The 19,560-nt window shown below is 42.9% G+C and overlaps 1 protein-coding gene across 4 annotated transcripts in view; it reads left to right on the top strand.

Moving 5' to 3' along the window:
* The window catches only part of LOC102508382 (17-beta-hydroxysteroid dehydrogenase type 6), a 146,799-nt gene that overhangs the window by 118,307 nt on the left and 8,932 nt on the right, over nt 1-19,560 (top strand). For 2 of the 4 annotated variants that reach the window (XM_032493117.1, XM_032493118.1), the window contains one exon: nt 17,680-18,012. In XM_032493117.1, the coding sequence (XP_032349008.1) occupies nt 17,680-18,012 (333 nt within the window). Of the gene's footprint in view, nt 1-6,258; nt 6,413-14,025; nt 14,229-17,679; nt 18,013-19,560 lie in introns of those variants that run through there. The other 2 variants (XM_032493119.1, XM_032493120.1) reach the window with 2 other exon arrangements.

The following is a 19,560-nucleotide window of genomic DNA, read 5'->3' as shown; positions in this document are numbered from 1 at the left end:
GATCATAAAAACATAAATGAGCTTGTATGCATAGATACTAGTTTTAATCTTTTAAAATGTGATCATAATATACATATTATTTTGCAACCTGCTTTTTTTAGTTTAACAGTAAATCATGAATATTTCCACAGAGATCAATGAATTCTTATTAATGATATCAAATATTCCATGATACAGGTGTACCAAAATCTATGTAACCATATTCCACTCGATAGACTTGGAGATGGTTTCCAATCATGTTGTTATTTCTGAAGGTTAGATTCCTAAAAGTGGGTTTGCTGGGTCAAAAAGTTTTTTTTTTTTATTTTCACAGGTGCTCCTGTGCTTTGTTATATGTTTCTGTGTGACAAATCACCCTAAAACTTAGTGGCCTAAAACAACAATGCTTTGTAATTTCTCACAATTTTGAGGACAGGAAATCAAGCAGGGTTCTGCTGGGTGGCTCCACGAGGCTCCAGTGGGGGTCAGTCACCTGACTTCCTCTGCTGGCAACCGTGCCACCCGGATGATCCAAGAAGCTTCACTCACGTGTCTGGTGCCTTGGTGCCCCTGCACAAGGCTCCCCTCTCCACGGGGGTGGCTTGGGATGCTCACAACACTGTAGTCTCGGGATAGTCACACCCCTTTCGTAAGAGCTGGCTTCATGGAAGGAAGAAATAGAATCTGTCAGTCCTTTAAAGGCAAGGCCACGAACAGGTGTGCTGTCTTCTCTGCCACGTTCCTGGTGAAAACAAGGCTCAAGGCCTGACATTTACAAGGACGAGAGAAATCAAAGCTGGCAGACTTGTAGACCATCTTCCACATCCCGCATTACTTTTCAGAAGTTTAAGAAATTCACATTCCCTTTGCAAATGTTAACCACTATATATAATAGATAAAAAACAAATTTTTTCTGAATACCACAGGGAACTATATTCAGTATCTTGTAACAGTCTTTAATGAAAAAATATGAAAATGAATATATGTATGTATATGCGTAACTGGGACATGATGCTGTACACTAGAAATTGACACATTATAACCAACTGTACTTCAATTTAGAAAAATAAATAAAAATAAAAATAAAGAAATTCACACTCCCAGTAGCTTAGTAAAAAAAGTACCTATTTCCACTACCACTGGATGTTTCTCTCTTAATTTTGCAGAATTTTTAGATGTCTCTTCCGTGTCTGCTTTCTTTATTCCTTGCTCCTTTTCTCTTCCATTATCTTTTTATCAATTTGTAGGTGATATTTGTAAAATATGGAAATTAAACCTTTGTCACACTGTGGAACAAGTATTTCTGGCAGTCTCTCACCCATGTTTTGATATGTTTTATGGTATCGTTGGTCACACAGAAACTTGTACATTTGTTTGTGGTCATATCTGTCAGTCTTTTTCTTTGTCATCTAGGTTTCTCATCTTCCCAAGCAAATATTCCTTCACCCCAAAATTATCTAAATAATTTCCAGGATCTTGTGTTTTAATTATCTAGTGAATTTAATACATTTGAAACGTATTTTTCTACACAAGTAACACAGGAAGACTAGGTTGCGGTTCTTTTGAAGGAAAGCTAGTTGTGCCAGAATCTTTTACTAAATGTGGTTTCCTTTTCTACTGATTTGAAATGTAAACTTTATCATATATTTAATTTACTATTTAATATCTACTTATAGATTTCTATTCCATTTACCTATTGGTTTCCTCTTAGCTAAGGGTAACACAGAGGGAACTTTCTTTTCTTTAAAAAAAAAAAAAACACAATCTAACCCCCAATCCAACTGTCGTACTCAGGGAAGAGAGGGGCACTCTCACCACTGTGGAAGGCGGCTATGGGTTGAGAACCGTGACCCCTTCTTCCTTCCTGTACGTTGGGCACTGGAACGCCTACAGATGTCCTCACGCCTGGCCCACCGCAGCTTTGGGAACAGGCAAGCTGGTTCTTCAGTTTGGTCCACAGAGGAAGGCGAGTTAATGGATTATAATCAGGGGCCTTGTCGTCATCTGATTTAGAAGAGATTTGGGACTTTGAGTTGATGAGATTTAGATTTAGAGGAGGTTCTGGACTTTCAAGCTCATGCTGTATTAGCATGGGACCCTTGGGAACCATGGGAAGGGGTGACTGTATTTTACCTGTGAATCATTAGGGGATGAAGGGGCCAAAATTCTGACATGGCCCCAAGACTCCCAGGCCCTGATGAATGTGCCTGGTATAATTGTCTCTGCTTGAGTGTGAGCTGGACTCTGAGTACCGAAGATTTCACTTCTGTGATAACCTTATTGGTCAATTGACTTTGCTTTCATAAACAATGAAATTAAGGTTGCTGGGCTTGAACTAATTACATAGCCTCTTAAAAGAAGTCAGAGAGATTCAAGGAAAAGCAAGGGAAATTCTCCAACTGGCTTTGAAGCAGTAAGCTACCCTGTTGTGAGACGGCAACGTGGTTAGGACTTGAGGACCATCTCTAGCTGCTGAGTGGTCCCTGGTAAACAGCCATCAAGAAAGCAATGGAATGGGGACCTCAGTCCTAATCGTGTCATAGGACCCCAATTAAAGCCCTTTTATGTGCTATGTCATATGCAGCTATCAAAAAGAATGAGTTAGGTCTAGAATGTTGACCTTAATACTTATTGAGTGCTATGTGCCTATAAGATGCAAAGAAATACATATATGCATATCAGCTGTTCATTATTCTCTCGTGCTTTTACCGAAAGCCCCCAAAGTGGACATAGTCAAAAGCGTTAGTGTGTGATAGAGTTTAATACAATCTGGTAGGGAAGTAAAGGGGGAACCTGGTTTGAAAAAAAAAAAATAAGCAAAAGATTTTTTTGTTGACAAATGGTAAAATTTAAATGTGAAATAATTTTCAGATGATATCAGGGATTTGTTGCCAATTTCCTGGCTGTGATAATGGTATCGTGATTGTCTTGGTGTGTTGGAGATGGTGTTATTCTAAGGAGATGCATGTTGAAGTATCTGAGTATCCTAATGTCTGCATCCTACTTTCACATGCTGCAGGGAAAAAATATACCTAAGTATAGATGAAGCTAATATAGTACAATCTTGGAATCTAGATGACTGACCTCGTCATGCCCATGGTTAAAACGCTTCCATGTCCTAGGCAGGTACCATGAGTAAGTTGACTTTAGCTTTTTAAAACATTGATTTTTACAGTATTTATCATATACCATTAAGAAATGAAAAACCATGTGAGTATGCAATGAACCGATTTCATACTTTAAAGGTTCGCTGGGTTTGAAATTTTTCATAACAAAATTTTTGGAGGAAAAGCTACTCAAAAAACCCAGAAAACTACAGTAGCTCCGAGGTACCTAGGATAAAACAAACTGTTGGGCACAACCGCTGACCCTGCACCATCCCTCCTTATCATCCCCCCACCTCCTCATTTCCCTTCAACTAAGGCCACGGACACCTCCAGCTTCACACTTCTTCTGTCTTTGCCACCACCTACTGCTGGAAACCCCACTAGCTCCGGGTCAGAGGTCACAGAGCTCACTCTGTGGGAGGTTAGGACGTCCCACACCTCAGTGCTCTGTCCTCTCATGTCCACCGGGTACTGCTGGACACCCCTCAGCTCCGGGTCAGAGGTCACCCAGGGGGAGGTCAGGACGCCCCACACCTCAGTGCTCTGTCCTCTCATGTCCACCGGGTACTGCTGGACACCCCTCAGCTCCGGGTCAGAGGTACCCTGTGGGAGGTCAGGACGCCCCACACCGCAGAGCTCCAGTCCTGTGCTGTCCTGGGAACCGGGCTCCTGGCGCGGGATCCGGGGTCCTGGAATGTGCACTGGCACGCTAGGGGTTCCACGTGTTTGCCAAAAGGAAGTAAACTCAGCTCCGCCAATCCTCACATTACATGTTTTCTCCAAAATACTCAATTTCCCAGCGTTATTTTTGAGAATTCATAATGGGTAGCCTGGTACCGGCGCGGAGCCGTGCCCGCGAGAGAGCGCAGAGCGCCCGCTCTCCCATAACCAGCGCTCCCGCCACGACCGCCTCGCCTCCGCGCTGCCTAGCGCCGCGGTCCCGCCGGCACCGAACCCAAACTCCGGGACCCCGACTGAGCACAGTGCCCTTCGGGAGCGCCGCCCGGGACCGCCGCCAATCTCTGGCGAGGTCGCCGCCGGGACCACCGCGCAGCGCAAGGGACTCGGCCTACCGCTGGCAAAAGGCCGCGCCCCACGCGGTCCCGCCCCTGGGCGCTCCGGCCCCGCCCACTGCCTCGTACCGGCCGCCCCCTGTTCCCACAAGGAAATAATGTGAAAATAAGGAGGAGGATCAGATTGTACTGAATCATTATTATTTCAGTTTTGAAAAGTTGAGGTTGAGTTACTGCTGTGATACTCTAAGCTCTCTATGCTTTTCTTTCATAGCCTTCATGATAGTGTATAATTACATATTTATTTGTGAGACTACATAATGTCTGTTTTCCCCAATAAAACTGTAAGTTCTAAGATTTCAACTATCATGTGTACTTTACTCATCTCTAATATCTCTAGTAACGAGTACTGGACCTAGCACATAGTAAGCGGCCTATGTTTATGGAATGAATGGATGAATTCGGGTGGAAGGTGTCCAGCAGGCAGTTGGATACGAGGAGCTAGCTGTCAGGAGAGATCGTGACTGAAGGAAGAGATTTAAAAGTTATCACCACTCAGGTTAGGGTTGAAGCTGATGATGACTGAGGTCCCCAAACAAAGAGTGTGTGTACAGTGAGAAAAGAAGAAGGGCCAAGGACAGAAATCCTCAGGATACTGACTTTAAAAATTGGGTAGGGGGAGAGGATATAGCTCAAGTGGTGGAGTGCATGATTAGCACGCACGAGGTCCCTGGTTCAATCCCCAGTACCTCCTCTAAATTAAGCAAACAAACCTAATTACCTCCCTCCCCTCCCAAAAAAGAAAATAACTTTTAAAAAATTGAGTAGAGGAAGAGAAGCCAGCAAAGGACAATGAGAATGAATAGGAATAGAAGCGGGAGAACTAGGAGTTTCACAGGAGCCCCGAGAAGAGAGTTATGAAAGGGTGCTGAAGGATTCTGATGTCAATTCCAACGTTGGGTATGGGTGTGTTTCTTCACACATCCACACCAGTTCTTCGGACACCAGCTGGAGGTCTTATCTACCCAGAGATAGTGTCAGAGTCCACAGGTTAAGGGTTCAGTCCCACAAGCCTCCCCCTCTCGCTTCAGAAGCCAGTCATAAGCCCAGGTTGTTACCTGTGCTTCTGACTGACTGGCTATAAATCAAAGGTTCCCACGACCCCCTCCTTTGGTTTGCCTAATTGGCTAGAGTGGACTAGGACACGAAGCAGCTGCAGCTCTTTTGAAAAGGTGTCAGCATTAAGGCTGAGAGTCCCAGTTTGCAGAGGCTGGTCTCAGGTTGGCAGTCTAAGTGTGGGCTCTGCTTCTCTGCTCCCTGACTCCAGCAGAGGCTCCAACTCGGAGGATGGGGGCTGAAGGGCAGGTGCAACTCCTTGGCTGGCTAGGGCAGCTCTTTTCTTTCTTTTGCTTTTTACTTTGGCTGTATCAGATACGACTCTCCAGCTGAGCAAGGATGACCCTGGTGAGAACTGCCAACTCAGCACAAGGGAGGGGAGCAGCCTGGACTCTGACCGCAAGAGGAAGGTGTTGTGAAAGCGGTGTGGAAGGTGGGGCTGGGCAGCACGGGGGGAAAAGAAGGGGATGCTGCCCCGTGCGGATTCACGAAGTCCTCTTCAGTTTCCAGGACTGGACTCTTCCTGAGCAAATGAATCTGTGTGTGTTTGTGTGTGTGTGTTTGGTTGGGGATAAGATCTGTTTGGAGAGAGGTCTTGATTATTGTTTTCAATTTTCTTAAAAGATCCTTCAACTTTGATTCCTGAAAGAAATTTCATCACCGTTGTTTTCTCTTTTTTTTGGGGGGGGGGAATCTTTACTTTTTGGAGTTTGGGAAAGTATTGCATAGAAGTTGGGGGTGATTTTATGTTTACAAATAGGACCTCCTTGGTATGCTCTGTAAACTGAGATTCTTGACAGTGGGGGAAATTAGCTCTTTCATGGTTAATGCTGAGAGCTGTGGGGTAAGTTTGTGAAAATTTGGGTAAGCAAATGGGGCCTTATGTAATTCAGCCATGAAAATTGTGTTGCTGAAATTCTATGGTCCAGTTTGGGTCCCGCCCTAACCCTACCCCCATCTCCCACTGTGAACAAGGTCCTTGCAGTGGGAATGGTGATTTTGTTTCTTTCTTTCTTTCTTTTTTTTTTTTTTGGTCTTAACCCACGTGACCAGTAAGCAACGGTTTAAATAGTCCCGTTATTCCCTCTCACTTGTAACATTTCTAATCCTGTGGAGAACAGAGAAGTAAAATTCCAAAGGCAGTTAAACAAGAAGTGTTTGAAATCTAACAGATATTCCCAAACAAGAATTCCTCAGGTAACATTTTTCCTTTCTCTTTGTGGAATCTTATGTACTGATATGACATGAAGTGAGATAGAGATGCATATCTCAATGCCACTACAAAGCATCTGCTTCCAGAATATTTGCTAATTTTTCATTTTTTCTCACTTGGCAGAGGGATTGAGTGAGTCAGCTTTTGGGACAAGGCTGAGATTGGAGAATCTGTTAAGTTTTATTCTTCGACAAGTATAGCATCTTTTAAAAGAGTTTCAGGTTACCTGAAGTAAACGACACATATACAATAAGATTATTGAAATGCAAATGGAAATATAAAAAGAAATAGAAAAATCAAAGTGCCGGAAGAGGAGAATAAAAGAAGCTGTTTCAAGGGCTAACAGAATTACTGTGATTGAACACTAAATTTGGCCTTGAACTTCTAATATGAAAAACTAGATAGTTTTAAAATAATCCATAGTATACTATTTACTTAGAAAAGACAAAATCTTTCCTAGTACTAAATACATGACTGGATTTATATAGATGCACAATGTTCTTGATAAGAATTTTACAACAAATAAATACAGAAGGGATTTTCCTCAAACTGTTTCTTTTCTTCTTTTCTAATCAGAGAGGTACTTTAATTTTTCTGATTTGAGTTGAAAACATGCAGATCATAGGTGGACAGTTCAATGCGTTTTCACAAAGTTAGCACTTCTGTACAGCCACATCTGTAAAGTAATACAACATTACCAGCACCACAGACAACCCACTAATAACTTCTCAATGGTTAAGCCCTACCTCCTCCCCAAAGGCAACCAGCAGTCTGACTTGTAGCAACTCAGATTAGTTTGGTCTCTTTAAAGCTTTGTGTAGATGAAATCACTTAGTATGTGTTCTTTTGTATCCAGTAGTCTGTTTGTAAGATTCATTTGTGTAATTGTGTGTAGCTGCAGTTTGTTCATTTCTGTCACTGTGTAGCATTCATTGTATGAACATATCTCAACTATCTTATCCATTCTACTGTTGGTGCACGTCTCGGTTGTTTCCAGCTTTTAGTGATTACAAGCAATGCTGCTGCAAATACGTCTTATGGTACACATGTGCGTATCTGTGGTGGTTACATACCTACAGTGGAATCTCTGAGTATAGAGAAGGTGGATCTTTATCTTTGGTGGACAAGGACTGACCATTTTTGCCCCCAAATTGATTGCATCAACTTACTCTTTCAGTACTCATGTTTGTTTTTCCATATCCTTGCCAACAACAGACACTGTCAGCCTTTTTCAGTTCAAACATTATGATGGGTGCATAGTGGCATCTAATTGTGATAAACGATTGTTGGCTTAAGTATGTCAACTGAAAGAAAAGCACAGAACGTAAGAGCTGTGAGTTGAGTTTATTCAAGGCCCTACTGAGGGCTATAGCTTGGGAGGCAGCCTCTCAGGCAGCTCTGAGGAACTGCTCCAAAGAGGTAGGGGGAGAAGCCAGTACATATGTGATTTTGGCTAGAAAGTGTGTGGAGTCAAGCATACATCTCAGTAAAAGGTTACTACTAGTCATGAGGATCAGGTATCTCAGGTAATGATTTTAGTGCTTTTCTATGTATGGGAAAATGCGAGAATATGGTTTCATTAAACTTTTTTCCCTTAGATATCTCTTACTATCTAAGGTGTCTGTTTTTCCAAAGCGCAGAGTGCCTTATCCCATTTTTCTCCTGAATTCCTTTCAGGATGTGCTGTTGGCCAGCAACTGCAGGGGTTAATGACATGATCCCTGTAGAACTGGCCCATGGGCAACATTCTTTCTTTTACAAGTAACATCTAGTTTGTATGCCCAGTATGAGAACAAAGAATGTCGCAGCTGATCAGTCCATGAATCCATCTGCAGTTTGTAGACTCACTCTTAGGATCAGTGACTAGACTGACTGAAGCTTATACACAAGCCCAGGTCTGAAGATTTAAAAGAAGGGAATAAAAGCTATTCCTTACTTTGCCAAGCACTGTATTACAGAGAGAGAGGTCCTCTGCTTGAAACTGAAGAAGTCAGGGTGAGCTAGCACAGACCAGTGCAGTGATGAAAGGCACACAGACATGATTAAGGATGTTGCAATACCTGCAGTTACACATATGGTGAAAAAGTGGTGGCTGAATGCACCAGATAGTGTGAGTTCCCTTGGTGAAACTTTCCTTCTGTTAAAGCCTGGAGGAAGAGGTAGGGCTCAGGGATTCCAGACCTAGAATGGCAATAATAAAACCACCACCACCAAAATAATACTAATATCTAACAATTATGTAGTGCTTTACATGCATTAACTCACCTAACTCTCCCCCAGATCACGGAAGTGTCCTTTCCCTATGCTGAAGATGAGCATACAGGGACAGAGAGGTTAATTCACTTGCCTAAGGCCACACAACTAGTATATGGTAAAAGCAGGATTTGAACCCAGATAATCTGGCCTTAGAATCCATTTTGATGATTCTGTGTTATCACAAGATCAGGGTGTTGGGGGCAGAGGAAGTCATGCAGAGAGAGTCTTGGAAAGGAAGAAAAGGCAGAGTAGGCAGGTACCTAGGCAGGTAGTCTCACTGGTATCATAACAGTTTCCAAAAAAAAAAAAGCATTCTGAAAAATGGAATACATTCTGCACTGTTGCTGAAGAGAAAATCATAGAAGCCTGCAACACCTCCAGGTTCAGGTGTGAGAGTCTTTGGCACACGTTAAGCACAATGGCTGGAGGGGGAAGCCCAGGTTAGCAGAGAGCCTCACACTAAGGATTGACCGTCTCCCTAGGATTTTCCCTTGGTTTTCCCTTTTTCCCCCCACACCTGTGCCAGGTTTTTATGGTTGCTCTGCAGAGGGACAGATGACATGGTATCATGGTTAGTTTCTATTGGGTTTCCTGGTTGTGGAGAAAACAGTCATGGGTAGTAGTCAGTACTGACATTTCTAATATTCACACCAGTGGCTTGGGACCCTGTGTTTGCCGCAGGTTCCAAGGTATCCAGAGAGGACAATTCATGGGGCCCCAAACCTTCCTGTTTCCGCCCTGGGGCCCTGTCACTCTCCACGACCGGGGCTGGTGAGGATGGGATCTGGAGACTGATGATGGGGAGGGAGGAACAAAGAAGGGACAACCTGGTGGGTGCTTAGGCAGATTAAGCCATCTGTCCTTCCTTCTGGAGCTCCTGGACACCTTCTACTTCCTCACACTTTTTTTTTTCTTTTTTCTTCCCCTACCTTTCTCTTCTTTTCCCCCATGCTTACATTGCCCCATCCACAAAAATCAATGATCTTCCCTTGGAGAAGCGCTCACTCTGCTAAGTGGGGAGAGCAGAAAGGAATCTCAGGCTGGCGGATGGCCAGATGACCTCGATAGTTCCTTGGAGATAGTCTCAGGATGAAGTCTCCAAGATGGAATGGGCCAATGACTTCCCTGTTGGTGAAGAAAAGGCTCAAGGGTAACACCTACAGAGACATGTTTGGATTTGAGCACCTTCAGCCCAAGAAGGTGGCTCAGTGAAGATGCCTGCTAAGCAGAGCCCAGCCCTCAGTAGTACCCATTTCCCTGAAGCTTCTCCCAGCCTTTCCCTTTCTTTCTCCTAACCTCATTCAGGTTGTTCTAGTTGTTCTGCCTGGAGACTGATGACACAGGTGGATTTTTCCCCCCATCCTTGCAAATACTTATTATGTTTTGTCTTTTTTATAACAGCCATTCTAACAGGCCTAAAGTGATATCTCATTGTGGTTTTGACTTGCATTTCCCTTATAACTAGTGATGTTGAGCATCTTTCCATATACCTGCTGGCCATTTATATGTCTTCTTTAGGAAAATTTCTATTCAGATTCTCTGTCCATTTTTATCTGGATTTTATTAGGGTTTTTATTGTTGTTGTTGTTTTGGGGTTTTTTTTTGTTGTTTTGTTTGTTTTTTTTTTTTTTTTTGCTATTAAGTTGTAAGAGTTCCTTATATATTTTGGATATTGACTCTTTATCACATACATGGTTTTCAAATATTTTTTCTCTTTCTATAGGTTGCCTTTTCATTTTAGTGTTTCATTTGTTGTGCAGAAGCTTTTTAGTTTGATGTAGTCCCACTTATTTTTGCGTTTGTTGCTTTTGCTTTTAATATTATATCCAAAAATTTGTTGCCAAGACCAATGCCAAGGAAGTTTTCCCTATGCTTTCTTTTAGGAGTTTTACAGTTTCAGTTGTTACATTTAAGTCTTTAATCCATTTTGAATTAATTTCTGTGAGTGGTGAAAACAGGGTCCAGTTTCCTTCTTTTGCATGTGAACATTCCAACATTTATTGAAAAGATTATTCTTACCCATTGAGTATTCTTGGCTCCTTTATCAAATATTGCTTTGAACACTTATGTGTCAGTTTGTTTCTGGGCTTTTGATTCTGTTGCATTGGTCCGTGTGTCTGTTTTTAATGCCACCACCATACTGCTTTGATTACGATAGCTTTGTAGTATAGTTTAAATTCAGGAAGTGCGATGCCTCCAGCCTTATTCTTCTTTCTCAGAATTGCGTTGTTGTTCAGGGTGGTTCCATAAGGATTTTAGGGTTGTTTTTTCTATTTCTGTGGAAAATGACATTGGAGTTTTGATAGGGATTGTATTAGATCTATAGATGGCTTTATTATGTTGAAATCTGCTCCTTCTGTACCCAATTTGTTGCAAGTTTTCATCCTAAAAGGGTGCTGAATTTTGTCAAATACTTTTTCTGCATCTTTTGAGATGATCATATGATTTTTATCTTTCCTTCTATTAATGTGCTGCATCACATTTATTGACACATAAGAATGTATACTGAACCATCCTGTATCTCAGGGATTTGAAACTGGGAATTATTCTAGGACTCCCTCATCTAATCACTGTGTCTGAGGGTACCTGCCTTTTGTATATTTCAAATTCTTCCCTTCTTCTCATACCTGTTGTTATGTTGAACTGTTTTACATCCTATATATTTTTACTCAGATGTTGCTTTCTCGGTGAGGCCTTCTCTGATCACCATATTTAATGCAGCAAACTATCTCCTCTTCAGCCCTTCTGATCCCCATTACTCTGCTCTTTTTCTTTTGTCCAAAGTGCACACCCTTTTCTAACACTTATTATGTCTATTTTATTTAAAAGCTTTATTGAGATATAATTTACACATACAATTCACTCATTTAAAGTATACAATTCAGTAGATCTTAACATATTCACAGACTTGTGTAACCATCGCCACAATCAATTTTAGAACATTTGCGTTACCCCCAAAAGAATTTCCTTACACTTTAGCAGTAACCCTCCCATATTTCCCCCAACCCTGATTTCCCTAGGCAATCAGTCACCTACTTTCTGTCTCTATAGATTTGCCTATTTTAGAAAGTTGATATAAGCTGAATCATACAATATGTGGTCTTTTGTAAGTGAGCATGTTGTCAAGGTTCCAAAGCAACTATACCACTTTACCTTCCCACCAGCAGTGTAACTCAGTGCCTACCACATGGGGGTGCTCACAAATGTTCACTGAATGCATGAATGACAACATGCAGGACACAGTCCACATTCTTCAGCATGCCATCCAAGGGCTTTCCTGATCAGGCCCTTACCTGTCTTTCTAGCGTTGCCTCTTGCTACTCCATGGCCTATGTTTCCTTATAACCTGTGCGCCAGCTCTCATCCTGCTCCTGCTGCCTGGGCTGTGCTCCCCTTCACTCTGTTCAGGCTGCTGAACTTCTGTTCACCTCTAATGCGACCTCTTCCATGACACCTTAGGCAAAAATAAGCACCTTCTCTTTTGTCCTTTCCACATTAAAAAAAAATTTTTTTTAATTTTGGGGGGAAGGTAATTGCATTTATTTTATTTATTTAAATGGAGGTACTGGGGATTTATTCCAGGACCTCATGCATGCTAGGTATGCACTCTACCAATGAGCTATACCCTCTGCCCTTCCACATTTTAAAAATAATTTTTTTTAATTATTGTGCGTTTTTTTTAATTTAAGTATAGTTAGTTACAATGTGTTAATTTCTGGTGTACAGCACAATGTCCCAGGCATGCATATTCATACATATATTTGTTTTCATATTCTTTTTCATTAAACGTTATTACAAGGTATTATAAATGGTTCCCTGTGCTGTACAGAAGAAATATGGTTTTTTATCTATTTTCTTAAACATTTTTTATTGAGTTGTAGTCATTTTACAATGTTGTGTCAAATTCTGTTTGTATATCCCCCACTAGTTCTGTGAGCTCCTTAATGGTAGGCACTGGGTTCTACTTATCTTTGTACTCGCAGCACTCACCCAGGACTTGGTTCACGGTCGTAATTAATAAATATTGATTCATTGGACAAACACAGGAAATAGCAAGAGCAAAGCTCCAAAGGTCAAAATGTGCTGGCAGGTGTGAGAAATGGCGAGTTTCCCAACTTGACTGCAAGCGGACATTTGTGAGTGGACTGTAGGTGGAGGGCCTAGAGTCACCTGGTCAGTTTGCCCTTTGTTTGGTGGACAGTGGGGACTGCTGGAGGGAATGGCGTGACTAAGACTGGGCCGAGAAACATTAATCCAGCAGTGGTGTGCAGAATGACTGGGAGGTGAGGGGACAATGTAGGAGGCTTTAGGCCAGGTGAGCAGAGTGAAGGTGAAAACCAAGGTAGAACATAAGGAAGGGCAGAGATGTGAGACAGAATGTGAATGAATCTGTAGGGTTTGGAATGTGCCTGAATATGAAGAATGAGGAAGATGGAGGTGCTAAAAACTAGTCAAAGGCTTTTGTCCCCAGGTACCAGGCGGAATGGTCAGGTTGAAAAAGCACAATCTTAGCTTACACTTGCCTCGTGTGTCTTTGTGAAGTTAGACACTTTCTAAACAACTATAGAAAAGGAAAAGATTTGTAAAAACACTTACTATGTATTATATTGTTGTTGCTACTTTCAAGAAAAAGAAAAATAATGCAAGAAGTAAGAGTGACATATGGGGGGAGGGTATAGCTCAAGTGGTGGAACACATGTGCAGCATGCATGAGGTCGTGGATTCAATCCCTAGTGCTTCTATTAAAAATAAATAAACCTAATTACCCCCCCCAAATCAGTGACATTTAACTACAGTCCATCAATTGGGCAAAGTAGCCTTATGTGCTGAATATGTGTTACAAACAGGCTCTTTCAGAAGTGGTAATCATCCAATTTAGTTACATACTGGACCAAAGCCCCGAAGTAGGTACTTCATCAGTTGCAAAGATGAATCAGTCACAGAACTGCCCCAGGGGTACCAGCCCAGTTGGAGTGATGAGTTACACAGGAGCAGTTTGAGTATATTGTTATGGGAGAGCAGATCTACTGCTGATAATTCAGAGAAGGCTTTATATGGAGGAACTGTGAGCTTTGCAGGATCGGTAATAAATGACGTGCGTAGATGAGCAAGAAGGGCATTACAGGCAAAGGAGTAGTGAGAGCACAGATCTGGAGCACGAAAAGAGCAGCGCACGAATAAATGGAGAGCAGCAGTCTCCTCGGTGTGCATGGAACACAGGCTGTGTGAGTGGGAGCAGCGGGAGACAAGGTTGAGGCCCAGTCATGGATTTAGATGACTTAGATTTTACTGAGTAGGTTGAATGCTTTTCAGGTACAGACATCAACAGAACTGTGCTTCAGGAAAATTAATCAGACAGCACCGTGTGGCTGAGAGGGGAAGGGACTGATGCTGTGGGGATAGCGAGAAGGCTGCTAGGATTGGCCAAGCAAGGGGCATTGAACGTTGAAGACCTGAACACTGGACATGGCCACAGGAATGAAGAGGAGCGGCAGGAGCTCCAGAGCTACTGCAGAGCGAGACTCTGCAGCCTCCTCTCCTGAGGTAATGCACGGGGCAATGGGGAGGAAACGTCAGAGCCTCAAGACTGAAAAAGCAATAGAGATAGAAATTGGGAGTACTGGAGGAGAAAGTTTTAGCAGAAAGTAAGATGCATTCTATCTTGGATATATTGAGTATCTGGCTGGAGAGTACTTACGGAATTTAGAAACACAGGACAGAACCTCAGAAAATGGTCAGGTCAAGGGCTATAGATGTTTGCAATACTCAAGGCATCGTCGGATATATATTTGATTCATGTTCAGCTTTGGCTCATGTTTTGGGACTCTGACTGGCCTGGCACGCCCCTTCTGCAAGTTCAGTCTTCTTGCTCTGTGATGGTTGAATAGTAACACCCAGGGAGGCTGTGAGGTCTGAGCTCCTTCCCAGTGGAGGGTGGATTTTCATCTGTGACTGGCCTCAGGAAACTGCCCTTTTAGTCCATAGACAGGCAGGACAAGCTCTGTCTGTGACTACAGTGCAGCAAAGAACACCCAACTGGGCAGAACAGAGGTAGCTGGCTAGAGAACGCAAAGAGCTGTTGGAATGGAGAGAGCTGAAAGCTTGGGGGAGGGGGAGAGAACAGGGATGTGGGGGAGAGGGGAAAGGGGAGAAAGAGAGGGAGTGATGGAGGGAGCATTAAATGCCTCTGTCCACTATTTTCTCCCCTTCACTGGCTCTCCAGTGTTATTCCCTATACCCTTAACAGTTCTGGACCCACTTGCAACAAACCCATTCTCTGCGACACTGGCCAGGTGCCCCACAACTCAGCTCAGTTCTGACGCTCACTATCAGGAGGTAGCATCAGACTCCACGGGTTAAAGGTTCGGTCCTGTAAGGTTACCCACTCCCCACCCCACCTTCAGATGCCAGCTGCAAACACAGATTATCACTTGTGCTTCTGACTGACGAGTGTAGGTTGGGGAATCCAACAACCCCATCCTTGGGTTCAATTCATTTGCTGGAGTGGCTCACAGAACTCACAGAAACATTTTACTTACCAGATTACTGGTTTATTATAAAAAGATACAGCTCAGGAACAGTCAGGTGAAAGACATGCTCAGGGCAAGGCAGGGGGAAGGGGCGCAGAGCTTCTGCGCTCCCTCTGAGCACAGCGCTTTCCCTGAATCTCCGCATGCTCACCGGAAGTTCTCTGAATGCTATCCTTTTCGGTTTCTATGGAGCCTTCATTACTTCATTCATAACTAATTTAAATAATTGGCCATTAGTGATTAAACTCAATCTCCATCCCCTCTCTCCTCTCTGAAGGTCTGGAGGTAGGACTGAAAGCTCCTACAGCCCAGTGTTCAGCGCAGTGTGGGACTCTGCTGGGCAGTCTTTGCTCAAGGACCCCCATCAGCCTAGCTGAGACTTTTTGGGGGTTAGGCTGCATTTTAAGTTTCTTTCTCTTAAATCCCCCTGCCTTCTCTCTCTTCTTTCAGAGGTGTCAGGCCTGTATTGCCACCTATTTCTGCACTCTCCCCCTTTATTCTCTATAGATGTTGCCCCCAGTGAGTCCCTTGCATGTCTAGGTCTGTCTTGATGTCTGAACTGACACACAGGGATATGACAGGATCTGCCTTACATGGCTGTTGTGAGAATTCAGCATTAATATATGTGAAATGCTTAGAACAGGGCCTGATCATACCAAGTGCTACACAAGTGTTACCTCCCTTTACTGCCATTTGATTGTGCTTTAGATCTCAAGTTATGTTTACTTCTCACTAGGAAACTTCTCAGATCTTCCTAGACTGGCTTGGAAGCCTTTCCTGAGTGCTCCAGCAGCATCCTTCCCTTACTTCAGTTACAGTCAGCTGTCCATATCCACGGGTTCTGCACCTGCAGATTCAACCAACTGTAGATCAAAGATACTAGGAAAAAATTCTGGAAAAGCAAAACTTGAGTTTGCTGCAGGCCAGCAACTACTTACATAGCATTTACATTGTATTTGCAGTTATTTACAGAGCGTTTACATTGCATTAGGTATTATAAGTAATCTAGAGATGATTTAAAGTATATGGGAGGATGTGCATAAGTTATATGCAACTGCTATGCCATTTTACATAAGGGACTTGAACATCCTCAGATTTTGGTATCTGCGAAGGGTCCTGGAACCAGTTCCCTGTGGATACCAAGGGACGACTGTGTATCGCATTCTTTTCTTGCCGGTCTTTACACTTAAGACTGTGAATTCAGTGAAAATGGAACCTCGTTTCCTTCACTGTCACATATCAGTGCCTAACACTGTGTCTGGCTCATAGTAGATGCTGAACTGATGTCTGCCGAATGAGAATGATGACTCAGTGGAGCCTGAACAGATGAATGTTATTTCTCAAAGGGATGAGAGCTGGGAAAGAAGGAACTGTACACAGAATTGTGTACCAAGGCATGAAAAGCCTGTAGTGTGTAGGGTACTGGACGGTGTTTGTTATGACTGAAGAGTAGCGTGCAAAAGAAGTGTGGTCAAAGAGAAGGCTAAGGACGAAGTCAAGGGCCAGAGCACTGGGAAGGCCTTAAAGCCAAGCTAAGGCAGGCACTGTGTGGGCCTTATGATGCCCTAGTGGGCCCAAGCCCGCCTTTGACCTCTACCTGTAACTTTATGAATCATGTGTTAGTTCAGCCAACAACTGTAGATTGCCCCAAAGTGGTAGATGTTTCTCCAGAACTACATACAGACAGGTAAGCATCTCTGGACACCCAACACTCATCTCTGAACAATGCAACTGATTGGTCTATATTTATAAACTACTTTGGCTGCAATCTCTCACCGAAATTGTGGGTCTCTTAACTAATCTCTTTGCCTTCACCGCACCCCTGTTTAATCTTTCCTCCTTTCCTGCTGTGAGGCAGAGCTTTCTAAAGCTAAGTCTGGCCATCTTACTCCTGCATTGAATACCTTCTAGTAGCACACCCTTGTGGCCTGCAAGACAGCATCCCGATGCCTTAGTGCAGCCCACGGGCCCCTCCTGGCCCGACTCTTCCCTACCATACCTTCCACGTCTTCCTCTGTGTGCTCTCTGCCTCACCGTGCTGAGCTGCCTGTCGGTATCAGCAAGTTTCATGTTGCCCACCACTCCACTCACATGCACATTATTGCTGCCTGGAGTGTCCTTTCATCCTTGTCCACTTTTTGAACTCAACTATCTTGTAGGAAGTAGCTCCAAAATCACCGCCTCTGTGGAGCTGTTTCTAACTCTGCAGGCAGTGGGTCACTGGCCCTCTTCTGCAGCCTCATTAGACTGTGTGTACGCTTCTGTTGGCACCTACCACAAGGCAGTGCATTTATTTGGTTACTTCCCTGACTCCCTCCGTGGACTGTGACTAGAGGATTGGACTAAATATTAGTTAATAAAGAGTCCCAGCACCTCATGCAATGCCTGGCACATAGTAAATACTCAACACTGGTTAGAGAAAAAAAGGAAGGAATAAAATAAAACTGTTCTTTTTCTTTTGAAAGGGAAAGGAGATCTTCTCACCATGTGGCTGTACCTGGCGGCCCTGGTGGGCCTGTACTACCTCCTGCGCTGGTACCGGGAGAGGCAGGTGGTGAGCCACCTCCGGGACAAGTACGTCTTCATCACGGGCTGTGACTCGGGCTTCGGGAACCTGCTGGCCAGGCAGCTGGACCTGCGAGGACTCAGGGTGCTGGCTGCGTGTCTGACCGAGAAGGGGGCCCAGAAGCTGAAGGGCCAGACGTCAGATAGGGTGGAGACGGTGATCCTGGATGTCACCAACACACAGAGCATCGCTGCGGCCACCCAGTGGGTGAAAGAGCGTGTGGGGGACAGAGGTATAGAGAATTATTTTCTCCTTTCATTACTTAGGCATGAAGCTGTTAAAGTTATATATATGTGTGTGTGTGTGTGTGTGTGTGTGTGTGTGTGTGTGTGTATATATATAAAATATATAATGTATATATATAATATATCACGTTTTATATATATATAAAATCTCAAAAGCAGGGCTTAAATGCTGGCTTTGTCATTTGAAGGGCAGTCTTGATCTTTTGTGCTGTTTCATTTTCTTAACAATTTCACGTTGAAAAATGAACCCAGTCAATTTGATGCTGTTATCCCATCTTGCAACTGGAATGTTTACAACCACAATTCTTTGCTTGAAGAATTTTCAAGGTGTTCTTTAGAAATCAATTCTTCTTCCCTTGGCTACCATCTAAAATATAGACATTCACTAATGTCAGCCTTTGGTCCTCTTCTTTTTTAAAAAAAAGTTTTTATTTTTTTTCTAATTAGTAGACAGCGTTTCTTAGAGCAGTTACAGGTTTACAGAAAAACTGGAAAGTACAGATTTCCCATATACAACCCCCACCTTATAGTTTCTCCTATTATTAACGTCTTGCATTGGCGTGCCACATTTATTATATTTGATGACCCAGTATTGATGCATTATCATTAACTGAAGTCTGTAGTTTACATTAGGATCCACACTGTGTTACACAGTTCTATGGGTTTTGCCAAATAGAAATTATTGTATATCTACCATTAATAGCATAATGCAGAATAATTTCACTGCCCTAAAAATCCTCTGTGAGCCATCTAGTCATCTCTTCCTCCGTCACCACCTTCCCCCAAACCTGGGAACTCCTCAGCTTTTTACTGTTTCCATAGTTTTTTTTTTTACCAGATGTCATATAGTTGGAATCATGTTGGGTATGGCCTTCTGGACTGGCTTCTTTCATTTAACAATATGCATTTAAGGTCCCTCCATGTCCTTCTGTAGCTTAACAGCTCATTTCTTTTTATTGCTCAATAATATTCTACTGTAGTTACCACAGTTTATTTCTTCATTCACATATTGAAGGATATCTTGGTTGTTTCCAATTTTCGGCAATTATGAGAAATCCTCTTTTCTAAGTTGCATTTTCTTTGGATATTATCCAAATCCTCTTTAACCTCTTTCTTGTTCCTCCCCCTTGTTTTATGATTTAATAGATCTTATTAATTGGACGTCCTAAATGTCTATTTAACCTAGGAGTTGCAAACTGGCAATAAAATTGTTTTGCTTGGGTTGCAGAATGTTTAATTTTTTTTAAATGTACTTTAAATTTGAAAATTGACTTTAAACTATTACTCCTACCTGAGGACGTTCTTGACTCCCCCAGGCAGAACCAGGAGTTACAGGCAGTCACAGCCTCTGTGCTGTGCTGTTCAGAGCAGTTTATTTCTACAGTGTTGTTGTTGTCATTGTTTTCCCATCAGTTAGAGCGTGTGCTCCCTGAGGACACAGACCTCTCTTACCCATTGCTGTATCTCCAGTTTCTGACATCTTGCCTGGTACATGATATGGGCTCAACCAATGCTGAATGGACCCCACCTACCTA

The sequence above is a fragment of the Camelus ferus genome, chromosome 12 (genome assembly GCF_009834535.1).
Source record: "Camelus ferus isolate YT-003-E chromosome 12, BCGSAC_Cfer_1.0, whole genome shotgun sequence".
Classification (NCBI taxonomy): Eukaryota; Metazoa; Chordata; class Mammalia; order Artiodactyla; family Camelidae; genus Camelus; species Camelus ferus.
Note: the sequence above shows the minus strand (reverse complement) of the source record. Positions and strands in the feature narration are given on the sequence as shown.